Source organism: Aquarana catesbeiana, linkage group LG10 (assembly GCF_042186555.1).
Source record: "Aquarana catesbeiana isolate 2022-GZ linkage group LG10, ASM4218655v1, whole genome shotgun sequence".
Taxonomy (NCBI): Eukaryota; Metazoa; Chordata; class Amphibia; order Anura; family Ranidae; genus Aquarana; species Aquarana catesbeiana.
Genome location: NC_133333.1, coordinates 184649948 through 184666589, shown reverse-complemented (window position 1 = coordinate 184666589; position 16642 = coordinate 184649948). Strand labels below are relative to the sequence as shown.

The 16642-nt window shown below is 41.9% G+C and overlaps 1 protein-coding gene across 7 annotated transcripts in view; it reads right to left on the bottom strand.

The window, feature by feature from the left end:
• The window catches only part of AGRN (agrin), a 658449-nt gene extending 642951 nt beyond the window's left edge, over positions 1-15498 (bottom strand). For 3 of the 7 annotated variants that reach the window (XM_073603057.1, XM_073603053.1, XM_073603054.1), the window contains exon 1: positions 15032-15496. In XM_073603057.1, coding sequence (XP_073459158.1) covers positions 15032-15229 — 198 coding nt within the window. In that variant the 5' untranslated portion in view covers positions 15230-15496. Of the gene's footprint in view, positions 1-15031 lie in introns of all 7 variants that reach the window. The other 4 variants (XM_073603061.1, XM_073603058.1, XM_073603052.1 and 1 more) reach the window with 3 other exon arrangements.
• Positions 15499-16642: the final 1144 nt, after the last annotated feature.

Sequence of the window (16642 nt, the reverse complement as noted above, 5' to 3'; positions counted from 1 at the left end):
AACTCACAATAAGGCTCCATGCACACTGACTTAAAAAACATTGCTTCTACAGGAGTTTTTTGTTCTGCCCGTAGAAGCAGCTCAATGTTATCCTATGTGTCCATTAGGACGTTTAGAGCCATGATGGGCAGCACAGTGATGTAGTGGTTAGCACTTTCACCTAGCAGCAAAAAGGGTCACTGGTTTAAATCCTGACCACGACACCATCTGCCTGAAGTTTGCATGTTCTCCCTGTGCCTGCGTGGGTTTCCTTCGGGTACTCCGGTTTCCTCCCACACGCCAAAGACATGCTGGTAGGTTAATCAGACCCTGTCTAAATTGGCCCTAGTATGTATGAATGTGTGTTAAGTCTCGTACACACAGTGCAATTGCTGGTAGGGGATTGTCTGTTGACAGACTGTTGTCCTAAAATCCTACCGTTAGTACGCTCCTTTTGACAATTATTGTCCAACTTTCGACCAACAAATGTTGGATGATATGCTAGTAAATTTTCGGCGGACAACGGCTCCACGTCTGATTTCCTTATGGTCAGTACGTAAATCCGTCAAACTAAAATCAAAAGTACTCACGCATGCTCGGAATCAATGCTCACCAAATACGAAATTAGCAGAAGGGGCCCAAAGTGTGGTGCTCAACTCGTAGTATGTCACAACGTAGTATGTCACAATGTTCATGTTTGTGACACGACAATTGTGTACCGTTAGTATGCAAGACAAGATCCTTGCACACGCTCAGTTGGCCAACAATCGTACCGTGTGTACGAGGCTTTAGGGATCTTAGATTGTAAGCTCCTTGAGGGTAGGGACTGATGTGAATGTACAATGTATATGTAAAGTGCTGCGTAAATTGACGGCGCTATAGAAGTACCTGAAATAATAATATTTTGAGCTCAACGTTTAGAGGCAGGAAAAAAAAACCTTCTAGTTCGAGTTTCTGACTGGAGCTTACTGGCAGAAAAAACGTAAAACTCTCCTAAACTCTTCTAAACTTTGTACAAAAAATGCTCTATATGAGCGTTTTTTTATTCCCAAGAGAACCGATGTTTTTTTAAGCCCAGTGTGCATGGAGCCTAAGGGCATGTGATGGAGAGTTTTTGTTTGCTTCAAGGGGGTTTTGCATTCCCATACAAGTCTGTGGGAATGCTACATCCACTTGAAGTCAAATACAGGTCAGAAGCTGATTAACCACTTAAGGACCAGCCTCGTTTTGGATTTTAGGTGTTTACATGTTTAAAACAGTTTTTTTTGCTAGAAAATTACTTAGAACCCCCAAACATTATATATTGTTTTTTTTCTAACACCCTAGAGAATAAAATGGCGGTCATTGCAATACTTTTTTTTGCACCGTATTTGCGCAGTGGTCTTATAAGCGCACTTTTTTTGGAAAAAAATCACTTTTTTGAATAAAAAAATAAGACAACAGTAAAGTTAGCCCAATTTTTTTTTATATTATGAAATATAATGTTACGCCAAGTAAATTGATACCCAACATGTCACGCTTCAAAATTGCGCCCGCTCGTGGAATAGCGTCAAACTTTTACCCTTAAAAATCTCCATAGGCAATGTTTAAAAAATTCTACAGGTTGCATGTTTTGCGTTACAGAGGAGGTCTAGGGCTAGAATTATTGCTCTCGCTCTACCGGTCGCGGCGATACCTCACATGTGTGGTTTGACCACCGTTTTCATATGCGGGTGCTTCTGCGCGCGAGCTCGTCGGGACAGGGCGCTTTAAACATTTTTTTTTTTTTATTATTATTATTTATTTTACTTTACTTTATTTTATTTATTTTTTCACTGTTTTAAAAAAAAAAAAATTTGGATTACTTTTATTCCTATAACAAGGAATGTAAACATCCCTTGTAATAGAAAAAAGCATGACAGGTCCTCTTAAATATGAGATCTGGGGTCAAAAAGTCCTCAGATCTCATATTTACACTAAAATGCAAAAAAAAAAAAAAAAAAAAAAGTCGTTTAAAAAAAATGACACAAAAAAATTTGTGCCTTTAAGAGAAGTGGGCGGAGCCGACATAATGACGTCGCTCCAGCAGTCCTATGGTATAGAGACGGGTGGGCGCCATCTTGGCCTCACTCGTCTCTATACCCAGGCACAGGAAGGACCCCATCGCCTCCGCCGCTACCGACGGCTCCGGTAAGCGGCGGAGGGCGCGGGAGAGCGGCGGGAGGGGGGGTGGCACCTCTCCCGCCGCCGATAACGGTGATCTCGCGGCGAACCCGCTGCAGAGACCACCGTTATCGTGTACAGAAACGCCGGCCCTAAAGATGGATACCTCGGTTGTGGCAGCAGCTGCTGCCGTTACCGAGATATCCATCTTTAAAAAAATGACGTAAATATACAGTGGCCGGTCGTTAAGTTTAACCACCTCAATACTGGGCACTTTCACCCCCTTCCTGTCCCGACCAATTTTAAGCTTTCAGCGCTGTCACACTTTTAATGACCATTGCGCGGTCATGCTACGCTGTACTCAAATAAAATTTTTATCATTTTGTTCGCACAAATAGAGCTTTCTTTTGGTAGTATTTTTTCACAACTCCGTTTTTTATTTTTTGCGATATAAGCGAAAAAAAGAGCGGAAATTTGAAAAAAAAAACAATATTTTCTTCTTTCTATTTAAAAAAAAAATCCAATAAAATCGAATTTTGTCATAAATTTAAGCCAACATGTATTCTGCTACAAGTCTTTGGTAAGAAAAATCCCGTTAAGTGTATAATAATTGGTTCGTGTGATCACGGACATATGTACGCAGATGATCATGTACAGACGTGCGCAGGTGATCGCGGACATGTGTGCAGATAATCATTGGGACATGTGATTTTACTGTTAAATCTGACCCCGGAATAGTTATATTAAGGTGGTAATTGCTCTTGTACATACACAGAAGTGGTATAATTCATTTCTAATTGTTGTATTTATTCAACTATACATACAAAGTTATCTGAATATGTCTGATAATGTGTATGGTTGTCCTGGAAGTATTTTATTTGTATTGTTCCTTTGCCATTTGTTGTATTTCTTTTTTTCAATAAAAAACTATTTTCTTTAATAAAAAAAAAAAGAAGATACAAATACCGCAGGAGGCCATCACTGCCACAGAGAGAGATAAGTATGTGATGCAGGGTATGCTTTAGGTTAGGGGCTAGGTTTTTTTTGTTTTGTTTTTTCCTTTTTTTTTAGAAAAAAAGTGTAGCTGTACTCTAACACAGGTATGTGTTGCTCGTGTGAATGAGGCCTAAAGGAAGGCATTTCAGCAGGTGTATCACCACATCAAACACATCAGTGATTACAGGAGTGGGATGGGACTCAGTGTTCTAAACGTAATCCAAGCCGGCAGGAGTCCATGATAGGGGGCTGGGAGGCAATGCACATCAGTAATGGGATACAATACACCACAGATCCTTCATCAAAGGTTGCTGAAGTTAACGCCTTTGCTTCTCTGATGACAGCCAAAACCCCCTAATTCTGGCCTAATTTGTTCCCTGGCCTGAGACTCATTAGAAAACTCGGCGGCCATTAAATCCCTTCAGATTTCCTATTGATTTGTACCACATTAGAGACATGAAGAAACATGTTAGCAAAGTCATAAATCTTTCCCATCACAAAAATCCACAAAATAGCAAACATGCACAGACACATTCCTTCTATGCTACAATCGGTTAAGTCCACTGTAATCTTGCTGGAGCGAAGCACTGATGAAGAGTTGGAGCCTTCAACCCTCTCAGAGGAAGGAAAAAAAAAAAAAAAAAAGTAACTTTAATCCAAGAGCTGGAAATACAAAGATTTTTCTATAGGTATATTTACAAAATGGGCACTTCTCTGTGTAGTTTTGTAGCCTTAATAACAGGCTGCATGCCGCTAAGATCTGACAGACACAAATACTTCACTTTTATACCATCTAAAAATATCAAAAATTATACGCTTCTCTGGAGCATCACAACAGTAAACACATGTCCGCACCGCTTTTAAGTGCCTGGAGAGCTTATTGCACTTACAAAGGACTGAAATTGGGTATGGCTAGGATATTTCTGTTCCTCCTATCGTCCACCCCCTATTCTTATTAGGCCTCTTATACACTGCAGCTTTAAAAATACAGCATTTTTTATTTACTCATCTAAAATGCAGCCCACTGTTTACAATGTGCCAAATAAATAAGTGCTGCGTATCCTTGAGTAAAAAAAAAAAATGAAAAAATGAAAAATCTGCGTTCCTGGTCAGTATTTTGCACCTGTACCTGCAAAAACGTGCAAATGCGCACTAATAGGCATAAATATTAATGAATTTTTCCTGGGAATAAATAAATAGATATATATATATATATCTCTATATCTATATATATATATATATCTCTATATCTATATATATATATATATATATATATATATATATATATATATATATATATAAATCACATACATAGTTAGTCAGGTTGAAAAAAGACACAAGTCCATCTAGTTCAACCAATAAAAAAGAAAAATGATCATACAATCCCATATACACAATCCTTCACCCACAGTTGATCCAGAGGAAGGTGAAAAACCTCAACAAAGCATGATACAATTTACTACAGCATGGGGAAAAAAAATCCTTCCCAATTCCCCAAGAGGCAATCAAATTTTCCCTGGATCAACTTTACCTAAAAATGTCAGTAGCCAGTTATATTATGTACATTTAGGAAAGAATCCAGTCCTTTTTTTAAAGCAATCTACTTTGCTGGCCAGAACCACCTCTGGAGGAAGTCTATTCCACATTTTTACAGCTCTTACTGTGAAGAAACCTTTACGGATTTGGAGATTAAATCTTTTTTCCTCTAGACGTAAAGAGTACCCCTTGTCCTCTGTGATGAGCATAAAGTGAATAACTCAACACCAAGTTCACTATGTGGACCATTTATGTATTTATACATAGTGATCATATCCCCCCGTAATCTTCTCTTCTCAAGAAAGAATAAATTCAGTTCCTCTAATCTTTCCTCATAGCTGAGCTCCTCCATGACTCTTATCAGTTTGGTTGCCCTTCTCTGCACTTTCTCTAGTTCCCCGATATCCTTTCTGAGAACTGGTGCTCAAAACTGAACTGCATATTCCAGATGGGGTCCTACTAATGATTTGTACAGGGGCAAAATGATATCTCTCTCTCTCTGGAGTCCATATCTCTCTTAATACAAGAAAGGACTTTCCTCGCTTTGGAAAACACAGCTTGGCATTGCATGCTATTACTAAGCTTAGGATCTACAAAACAAAAAAAAAAAAAAAACAGATCCTTCGGCACTATGTATTCCCCCAGTTGTACTCCCCCTAGTATGAATGATGCATGCATATTCTTAGCCCCCAAGTGCATAACTTTACATTTATCAACATAAACCTAATTTGCCACACATTTGCCCAATTAAACGGTGCATTAAGGTTGGCTTTTAAATTGGTGTCATCTGCAAAGACTGAAAAGGTACCTTGAATCCCAGACCTATATCATTTATAAAGATATTAAAAAGTAAAGGTCCCAACACTGAACCTTGGGGTACACCACTGATAACCTTAGATCATTCAGAGTGAGAATCATTAACCACTTCTCTCTAAATTCTGTCTTTTAGACAGTTTTCTATCCATTTACAAACTGATCTTTCCAAGCCTGTAGACTTTACCTTACACATGAGCCGTGTGTGGGGTACTGTCTCAAACGCTTTTGCAAAATCCAGGTATATCACGTCCACAGCCACCTCTGTCCAAGGTTTTACTTACCTCCTCATAAAAAGAAATCAGGTTTGTTTGACAACTTCTGTCTTTCATGAATCCATGCTGCCTGTTGCTTAAAATATATTTTTCCAGCAAGAACTCGTCTATGTGGTCTTTTATTAAACTCCCCAGTAACTTCCCGACTATAGAAGTTAAACTAACAGGTCTATAGTTACTTGGTAAAGACTTTGTTCCCTTTTTAAATATGGGCACCACATTGGCCCTACACCAATCCAGTGGTAACATTCCAGTCATTAACGAGTCCCTTAATATTAGAAACAATGGTTTTGAAATGACAGAGCTCAATTCTTTTAGGATCCGTGGGTGGATTCCATCTGGTCCAGGTGCTTTATTCACCTTTATTCTGTCTAAATATTTCTGGACCATATTAATTTGGAGCCATTGTGGATCATTTGGGGCTGTGTAAATACATCCCCATTATGGGCAATTTATCTTGCATGCATAAATGTGCACAGATAGCTCAAGCAGATGCCCAAACATCAGTACCGTGTGCAAGAGGCCTTATAGTGAACTTTTTTTGGGGTACCTGCTCCCCACTTCCGCTCTGCTTGTCAAGGACAGTGTTTCTCAAGCTTTTTTTAGTCAAGGCACCCTTTAAATAAGGTAAGTCTTGAGGCACCTCATTCTAAAATGTAAAAAACTATTCTAATAGCTTTACATAATGCAGCAACATCCAGATGTAGGACACCCAACCTTAGAGGCGATGTATTCTTCCAAAGCAAATACACTTTTGCATATTAGTACTGACTAGTATTCCTATGTTTCTCTTCTCCCTCAATTTCTCTCAGTCAGCTAATGTCGCCCCAGTGCAGTGGGTAAGGGGCAGAGGAGGGTCAAACAAAGATGCTGTGGAGGCAACAGAAATCCTTATTAACTGATATGTCATTGGTTGTTAGGATGCCAGTGTCTAGAAAGTTATAATGGTGCATAATGAAAACCTGTGGCTTTGTGTCACTAAAAGGCAGGCTTGATCCACCTGCTGGCTTTTATACAATTTTTGATAAATTTTTAGTCTAGATTGTAAGCTCCAACGAGCAGGGCCCTCTGATCCCTTCTGTATTTAATTGTATTGTAATTGTAAATGTTGTAAGGTGCTGAGCAAACTGTTGGAGCTATATAAATCCTGCATAATAATAATAATAATAATAATAAAAAAAATAAAATAATAATAATAATAGGCATTTTACCAAGGCACCACTGAAGAAACCTCAAGCCACCCTGGTTATAAAAGGCTGGTCTAGGCGATCAGAGCAGAAGTTTGGCTCCCCCTCCCATCCCAACCTCCTGGAACAGGTCTCATGTCCCAGGAGACTGTGGGTCCATTCAGAATGTGCATGCGCATGCTCAGTGGGGAGCTGGCTGTATAACACCAGGAAGTCACAGCTGGATTCCCACATCCAAGATAGCTATGCTGGGGGCCTGAAAAGCAGTGAAGAATCGGCCTGGGTGACCACAGGCTGGACTTCTGGACAGGTAAGTGTCTGATTATTATAAGTCAGCAGCTGCAATATTTATCCAGAAACGATCGAAGTTCCTCTTTCAGTGAAATATTAGGCTTGTTCAGCAATAAAAAGCGTAGTACCTCATTGCAAAAAATTCACTCATCTTTCAGACCCCATTCACACCTGAGTGTTTTGAAGCAAGTTTCCAGAAACTTTAACACTCAACAAGAAGATTCCCATTATGTTCAATGGTGCCTGTGTAAATCTGAGCATCAGGTCACTTGTCATTCGAAAAAGGACACGAGCGACATTCATGTATATGGTATTTGTTTGGAACTTTTGCACTCTGTATTCGCTATATATGCCCTAATATATTATTCTTGTAAGATTTTTTTTTTTTTTTTTGTGAGCTGCTATTATTGTTTTGTGTTGCATTGCTTTGTTGGATACTTTATTTAATTAAATAAGGAATTTGCAAAAAAAAAAGAAAAGAAATAACTACATGAGCTTTTTTTGGCCCCAATAGACTTCCAAGGGAGCTCCTGAAAACGCGTGTAATGTGTTTTTCGCACAATTCTGCATCTAACAACCTTCACCTCCTTCTAGTATCTTTTCTAATGGCTAAAACAAAAACATTCAAGCCTGAAAATGCCTAAAAAAAAAAAAAAAAAAACATATAAAAAAGCTCAAAAACAAGCTTAAAAATTGCCTAAAAAAGCTCACGTGTGAATGGGGCTCACTGAGTGAACTACAGAAAACTGAAATTTAGTTTTTTTGCTATGTGTCGCTGCCTTATGAACTTCCAAAATGCTATGTTGTGCTGTTGTGTCTGCATCATGTAGAGAATAAACCTACTAAGCCATAATACTGTAATATGTTATCTATGTGTCATGGCATGCCAACAATGCTAGCTTCTGCTGTTAAAGCGCCTTGAAGAATAATTACCAAGAATTCCAAGGACCGAAAACATATTTTCCTATTAGTACCCATTCACACCAACAGGCATGTGTTATGCTCTGTATAATGCGCTCCCAATTGTGTAGGGGTGAAGCAATGCTTGTGTTTATTGTTTGTTTTTTTGCTCTTTATTGAAATGTCACAAAATTACATTTCATTCAACTTTATGCACGTCACAACTAGAGCTGCACAATTAGTCTTCAAGAATCGTTATCGAGATCTTGACTAAAGTGTTTCACAATTCTTTCTATGCAAAGAATTCTCTTCTGCAGCCACAGCCCTCAAAAAGGAAGAGAAAAACTGGGCAGTCTGCCAAGAATCAAAACATTCTTTATCAGTTGAACTTAAGTATAAACATTGTAACAATTTGTCAATGGAATAGACTTTGTGTGTAAGTGAAAAAAGTTTAACCTCTTAAACACTAAACCTTTTTCTGACATTTGTTGGTTTCAAGTTAAAATCATTTTTTTTTGCTAGAAAATTACTTAGAACCCCAAACATTATATAAATATATATTTTTTAGTAGACACCCTAGAGAATAAAATGGTGGTTGCTGCAATATTTTATGTCGCACTGTATTTGCGCAGCGGTCTTTCAGATGCAATTTTTTTGGAAAAAATTACTTTAATTAATTAAAAAAAAAAAAACTAACCAGTAAAGTTAGCCTTTTTTTGTGTTATGTGAAGGATTTTAAGTTGCGAAAATCATGAAAGAATCGTGATCTTTTTATTCTAAGCAAAAAAATTGTGATTCTCATTTTGGCCAGAATCGTGCAGCTCTAGTCACAACGCATAAAAGTGCACCTTGTCCTACTTTTTTTTTAGAGCACGCCAACCCTGTACGTTAGTGAGAACTGAATCAATAGGACATAAGGCAAGCTGCTTTGCCTATGCATTGGCCCAATGCACGTGCTGTGAATGAGCCCCTACTGCAAGTCATGTTCTTGCTATAGTAGCACACCATTGACCTCTTCCAGGGTCACTTCACATGTTCTAAGCATTCTAATGGGGGATATGCACTTCATAAGGTTTAGTGTCCAGATGGGTGCTGTGATGTTAGAATGCTGTATTCTATCTCATGGTCAGCATCTGCGTACAGCAGGGAATTAGCACATTAAAGCACATGTATACCCAATCATGAAAATAGGTTCATTTGAAAAGCCATGTTAAAGCTTTTTAAATCTTCAGCTTCCACTATAAAATACCTGGTGATCCTGCCATGAAAGACCTTGTTCAGGCACTTCCAGTTATATATATATATATATATGTGTTCTGACAATTTATGCAGCGCTATACATACTATACATTGACATCAGTCCCTGCTGTGAACAAGTTTATAATCTAAGGTTCCCATCTCACATACACTATGACCAATTTACAGAGGAACCAATTATTCTTCCAGCACGTCTTTAAAAGATATAGTTCACCTTTACCACAAAACTGCCTATGAAGATAAGGGGCATCTGTAGATAACACAAACTGTGCAGCTGTAACTAAAGTTGAATAATTTCCTTGCTATAGGTAGGTGTAGGCCATTTACATACCTTATGAAGCCTGACTGGAATACTCCCAGGACGTCGCTAAGTACTCCCAGGACGTTGCTAAGTACTCCCAGGACGTTGCTAAGAACTCCCAGGATGTTGCTAAGTACTCCCAGGACGTTGCTAAGTGAGGCCTAGTCATCACTGCTCACCTCCATCACAGGAATGAGCTCTCAAATGCTGAGCTCAGAGCTACTCCATCAGGGAAGAGAAAGATTATGTGAGGGGGTTTTAATCAGAGAAAGAGCTCACTCCTGTGATGATGGAGGTGAGCAGTGATCACTAGGTCTCACTTAGTAACGTCCTGGGAGTATTCCAGTCAGGCTTCATAAGGTATGTAAATGGCCTACACCTATAGCAGGAACATTATTAATCTATAGTCAGAGCTGCACAGTTTGTTTTAATCTACAAACATCCCTTACCTGCATAGGCAGATTTTTTGTAAAGGTGAACTATCCTTTTAAAGCATGGAAGGAAAACCCACACATGCACTAGAACATGCACACAACATTATGGCTTGGATTCTAACTGAGAACCCCAGTCGTTGACATCGCTCTGTCCTCTTTCCGTCTCTTAATTTCATTCCTGCACTGTTAAGCCTCTTTTATACAGGTGGCTAGGGAGAAGTAAAAAATTTTACTGCCACCATGTGCCCACCTGAAGTCCACTATAAAGCCAGAGGTGGTTGTTTGCATGCGGAGGCGGAAATTTTAACACGGCACATCAAGCTGACAGGCAGCACTGTCTGTCAAACTCGATCTTTCAAATCAATGGGACATCACTGCAATCATGAGCCAAACAATTAGTCTCATTGTAAATTGCTGTTTGACAAAAAAGAAAACCGGAAATTCAGAAGGCGGCATGATCGCCTCCTGAATGACTGACAGCAGATGCTTGGCCACACTCTGAAAAGTGATCCACCGCAGGTCACTTTTAACAGAATGGGCTAATGTGAGCCTAAAACTGGGTACACACTTATCGAAAAATCAGAAAGTTCAGCAGGAACAGGCCGTCAATCACTAGACTACCTTCTGATGAACAGCCCTGCCTGAAAATCAGCAGCCAATGGCTACAGCGCTGATCGGTGTATTTTAAAGCAGAGCTCCATCCAAAAGGGGAAGTTCACTTGTTCACACCCTCCTCCCTCCACTGCCACATTTGGCACTTTTTTTAGGGGGGAGCAGGTACCTGGTTTTGACAGGTACCCACTCCCACTGCCAGGTAAGATCACCAATTGGCAATCTACGACATTTCAGGCCCCTCCTCCTTCCACCCACTGCCTGCTGGGTCTGTCTTCACTGCCGTTTTCCCTTACTTACAATGTCGGTGACTGCACCCGAAGCCGACTGACGAATTGGCTAGGGGTGCCGACATCGTGGGATCCCAGGACAGGTAAGTGTCCTTTTCTATAATAAAACTCAGCAGCTACAATAATTGTATCTGCTGACTTTTAATTTTTTTTTTTAAAGACTGGAGCTCCTCTTTAAATTGGGAAAGGGAGGGGGATCCCTGCTGTCAGAATACAACAGCACAGCGGGGAGAGACCCCTTCATCACTTGTGTGAATGCAGGAATCTGTATATTTTCTTTCAGTTCACTGGCTAAATAAAAAAAAAAAAAAAACCTCACAGGGCATACCCAGTTTTATTCTATCACACAGGTTTCTGAGGGGAACTATAAGTTTCCACATGAACCCACATTACGCATTGTTGTCACCATCAGGAAACCCACTTTTAGAAATACCATGCAGCCATCACTGGGGTAAATGCATACATGAAGTGGCTGCAAAGCAGCTGCAGGAGATCAGTAGCACTGAAATACCACAAAGGATGAAAACAAATATTTTTTATATATATAAAAAAAAAAAAATACCAATTGTTTATGATACCCAGTGCATTAGCAAAATAAAATGTCATTCCGCGTTGCATCTACTTTAACCCCTTCATGCCAGATCACAGCATGCTGACAAGGAAGGGCCCCTCAGTGCATTGATTGGGTGATACGGTATACATAAAATCTAGTGAGCAGGCAGGCTGGGAGAGTTGACATGGTTGAGTTGGCAGCATTTCCATGCAGTATCACTGCAGACAGTACTAAATAATGATGACAAGGAAAGCAACAAGTCAGTTCTACGGCAATCCGTCCGACTCTTCCAACTTTTCTGTAAATCCTGCAAAAGGATCATTAAATGAACACACAGGGTACAGCTACCACAGCCACAAGATAATCATTGATCTTTTGTTCTAAAAAGTCTGAATAAAAGATTCTACCTGCCTTATAAGGATCGCAGACAGAATTGGCCGATACCATTGGACTGATTGTCACTAATGAATTAAATCGCAAAAAAAAGAGGATCGGTCAGATGTCCCTGACTTTTTGTCTGATACCTATGCTCTACCAATGCCGAATATTCATCACTGCATAACTTTCACATAAACATTAGATTAATCTCTTTGAAACGACCATGGCCATCTGGAATATTCAAGCGCATCTGATCAATTTTTCTCTGCGGCCGAGGTCACCAGCTGCAGTCATTCCTGCACCATCAGTATGCAGATGTTTGAACAATCAGGTCTGACCCCCCCCCATGTCAGAGGACGTACGTCTGATGTCTATGGCTGGTAACGGTGCGATACACAATGACATGTGAGCAGAGCTGACACCTATTCCCAGGGACTCATTCTCATTATGCCTGGTACTTACAATATAGTCCTGGGAGCAAGGACTTCAACCGTCCTCCACACTACACTGGATTATTATACACATATTCCATATTTATCAACACCTACATAGTTATTTATAAAGACCCAAACTGGAAAGACAACATACACAGAGCTCAATATCAATGGGGCACATTGATAGCCAATAATCCGCTGATCATTCACTAGCTGAATTATTTAGTTTGATCAGTGGGGTCACATTCGCTGCACCCCTATATTTCACATTCTCCAATGGCAAACCCAAGTCTCAGTAAGAATCACCACATTGATAAATGGCAAATGTTATCACCCCAGGACACATTCCATCCTTTGACATTCAGATCAGAGAGGATAATTTGTAGATTTTATCAAAGATTTACCCCCCCCCCCCCCATTTGTCTGACATCTGACTCCTCGCTGATTATGATTTTCACCATAAAATAATCTTCATTTGCAATGAGCTTATTGAGGCTTAAGTTTTATAAATCATAAATGTGCGTGGTGAATGGTTGGCGCCTGCAGGTGAATGTGTCTAGATTCGCCTGTGGCACGGTAAATGTAATACTCCAAGTGGAGGACAAATTGAACCCAAAAACCCCCTAAAGTATATTTGTTTCTATGGGCAGATCCTGCTGAGACTGTCCCTGCAGCAGTTATTGCAGACCAGCAATACCAGTGCCCTCAGCACTGATCTCAGATCGATCAATGATCAGTAGTAATGGTGCCTGCAGCGATGACCTGTGAGTACCTGCTTTGATCACAAGTGCCATCAGCATGGATCACTGATCAGTAGTCCCGGTGGCGCACATTGATCTTGATTGCCAGTACCTGTGCCCAAAGCATTGATCAATAGTGCCAGTGACTTTAATCACTGATAAGCAAAACCAGTGCCCTCCGTAATGGTCTCACATTGATCACGACTAATGGTGCCTGAAGCACTGATTGTAGATCACTAGTACAGGTGCCTGTAGCATTGATCATTAGCACTATCAGCATTGATCAATGATCAATATCAGTACCAGTTCCTGCACATTGATCACTGAACAGTAGTACCAGTGCCCCAAACATTGATCATTGACCGACAGTACCGATGCCCCAAGCATTGATCACTGACCGGACGTACCAGTGCCCCAAGCTTTGGTCACTCATTGGCAGTACTGGTGCCCCAAGTACTAATCACTGATCAGCAGTACCGGTACCCCAAGCATTGCTCAGTGACTGGCAGTACCGGTGCCCCAAGCATTGCTCAGTGACTGGCAGTACCGGTGCCCCAAGCATTGATCACACATTGGCAGTACCGGTGCCCCAAGCATTGATCACTGACCGGCCGTACCGGTGCCCCAAGCTTTGGCCACTCATTGGCAGTACTGGTGCCCCAAGTACTAATCACTGATCAGCAGTACCGGTACCCCAAGCATTGCTCAGTGACTGGCAGTACCGGTGCCCCAAGCATTGATCACACATTGGCAGTACCGGTGCCCCAAGCATTGATCACTGACCAGCCGTACCGGTGCCCCAAGCTTTGGTCACTCATTGGCAGTACTGGTGCCCCAAACACTAATCACTGATCAGCAGTACTGGTGCCCCAAGCATTGCTCAGTGACCGGTAGTACCAGTGCCCCAAGCATTGATCGGTGTCCGGCAGTAACGATGCCCCAAGCACTGGTCACTCATTGCCAGTACCGATGCCCCAAGCATTGATCACTCATTGGCAGTACCGGTGCCCCAAGCTTTGCTCACTCATTGGCAGTACCGGTGCCATTGATCAGTGACCGGCAGTATGGGTGTCCAATCAATGATCACTCATTGGCAGTATTGGTGATTCAAGCATTGATCACTGACCAGCAGTACCGATGCCCCAAGCATTCATCAGTGACTGGCAGTATGGGTGTCCAATCAATGATCACTCATTGGCAGTACTGGAGCCCCAATTGTTGATCACTGACCAGCAGTACCGATGCATGCCCCAAGCATTGATCAGTGACTGGCAGTATGGGTGTCCAATCAATGATCACTCATCGTCAGTACCGGAGCCCCAAGCATTGATCAGTGACCAGCAGTACCGATGCCCCAAGCATTCATCACTGATCAGCAGTTCCGGCCCCCCCAAGCCTTGATCACTCATCGGCAGTACCGATGCCCCAAGCATTGATCACCGATTGGCAGTACCGATGCCCCAAGCATTGATCAGTGACCAGCAGTACCAGTGCCCCAAGCATTGATCATTGATCAGCAGTGCCAGTGCCCCAAGAATTGATTACTCATTGGCAGTACCGTTGCCCCAAGTATTGCTCAGTGACTGGCTTTACCAGTGCCCAAAGTACTGATCGGTGACAGGCAGTACCGATGCCCCAAGCATTTATTACTCATTGGCAGTACCAGTGCCCGCACATTGATCAGCAGTACTGGTGCTCCAAACATTGATCATTGATCGGCAGTGCCAGTGCCCCAAGAATTTGATTACTCATTGGCAGTACCGGTACCCCAAGCACTGATTAGTGACCGGCAGTACCGGTGCCCGCATACTGATCAGCAGTACCGGTACCCCGCACATTGATCAGTGACCGGCAGTACCGGCTCTATCCGGGCAGTTGGTGAAGTTTGAGGCCCCGCCCCCTCTCCCGCTTACCTTACACGAGTAGGTGTGGTGTACCGGGTCCACGTTGAGTATCTCCTCCACCGTCCCGGTGAGTACGATGTTCGCCTCCTCCTCCCTCCTCTCCAGCTCTCTCTCCGGGCAATGTCCCCGGACCGTCCCCAGACACACGACCAGCACAGCCGCTAAAGTGCACAGAGGCTGCATCATGTTCCTCCACCGTCTCCGCATGGCCACAGGAAGGACAGAGGAGACTAATCTACAGCGAGGAGGAGACCCTCTGCACCGAGTCCGGGGAGAAGACAAACCCACCCGGGAGGAGGAGGAGGAGGAGAGGGAGAGGGAGGGGAGTCCTCCTCACCAACACTCACTGCCTGCCTGCGGGGGATTTGCATGCAATCTGAATTGCTGATAAGAAGAGGGGGGAGTGGGGGTGTCAGCTCTGTCCTCCTCCCCGATCATCCCAAACTATAGCAGGACGCCACCTCCAGGAAATGCGGCTCACATCAGGTTAATGGATAATCGGAGCAACGTGAGCTGACTGCAAAGGTGCAGGCTCTTCTCCTCTCCAATCCTCCTTTCCTTCTACCTCTCCTCTCCTCATTACTTCTTCTCATTTCCTCTTCTCTTCCCTTCTTCTCATTTCTCTTTCCTTTCTTAGTCTTGTCTTTTTCTTCTATTTCTTATCCTTCTCCTGTGTTCTCTCTTCTTATTATTCTCTTTTTCTTCTTCTCCTTCCTCCCTTTTATTTTCTCTTCTTCTCCTCCTCTTTCTCTTTCTTTTTTTCTCTTCTCATCCTCTTTTCCCTTTCTTCCTCTTCTCCTTCTTCTCTTTTCTTCCTCTTCTTCTTTTTATCTAATCTTTCTTTTTCTCTTCCCCTTCATACTCATTATTTTCCCCTTTTTCTTCCCTTGCTCATTCTTTTTGTCTTCTTGTCCTTTTCCCCTTTTCTTCATCTTCTCCTTCTCTTTCTCCTTTTTCTCTTCTCTCCCTCTTCTGTCTCCCCCCCCCCCCTCTCTTTTTCCCGCTCTTCTCGTTTTCCCCCTCTTCTGTCTCTCCCCCCCCCCTTATTCCCCCCCCTATTTCTCTTCCCCTCCTTATTCCCCCCCCTATTTCTCTTACCCCCCTTTTCTATTTATCCCCCCTTTTTTTCTTCCTCACCCCTTCCCCCCCCATTTTTCTCTTTTGTCCCCTTTTTTTTACCCCCCTTTCTTTCTCTATTCCCCCCTCTTTTCTATCTTTTCTCATTTTCCTCCTTCTTTTCTTTCTCCCTTCTCTTCTCCTTTTTTTTCTCCCTTCTCTTCTCCTTTTCTTTCGCTTCCTCTTCTCCTTTTCTTTCTTTGTCATTTTCTCTCCTCTTCCTCTTCTCGTCATTTCTCTTCTCCTTTACTTCTCTTGTTCTTTTTTTCTTCTTTTCCTGTCTGTTCTTATCCTCTTCTTACTTCTTTTATTTGGTTTCCTTCCCCATTTTTTCTCTTTTCTATTCTCTTCTCCTCTTCTCCTCTTCTATGTGCTGGGGGTTGCACCAGCACTAAGTGAGTGACATTTAGTTTGCTAAAGTGCTGTGTATCAGAAATAAATGACTTTTTTAACAAAAATATTTTCACCCTTTTCCCCCTGTCTTTTGTTTCATCTCGGTGCTGC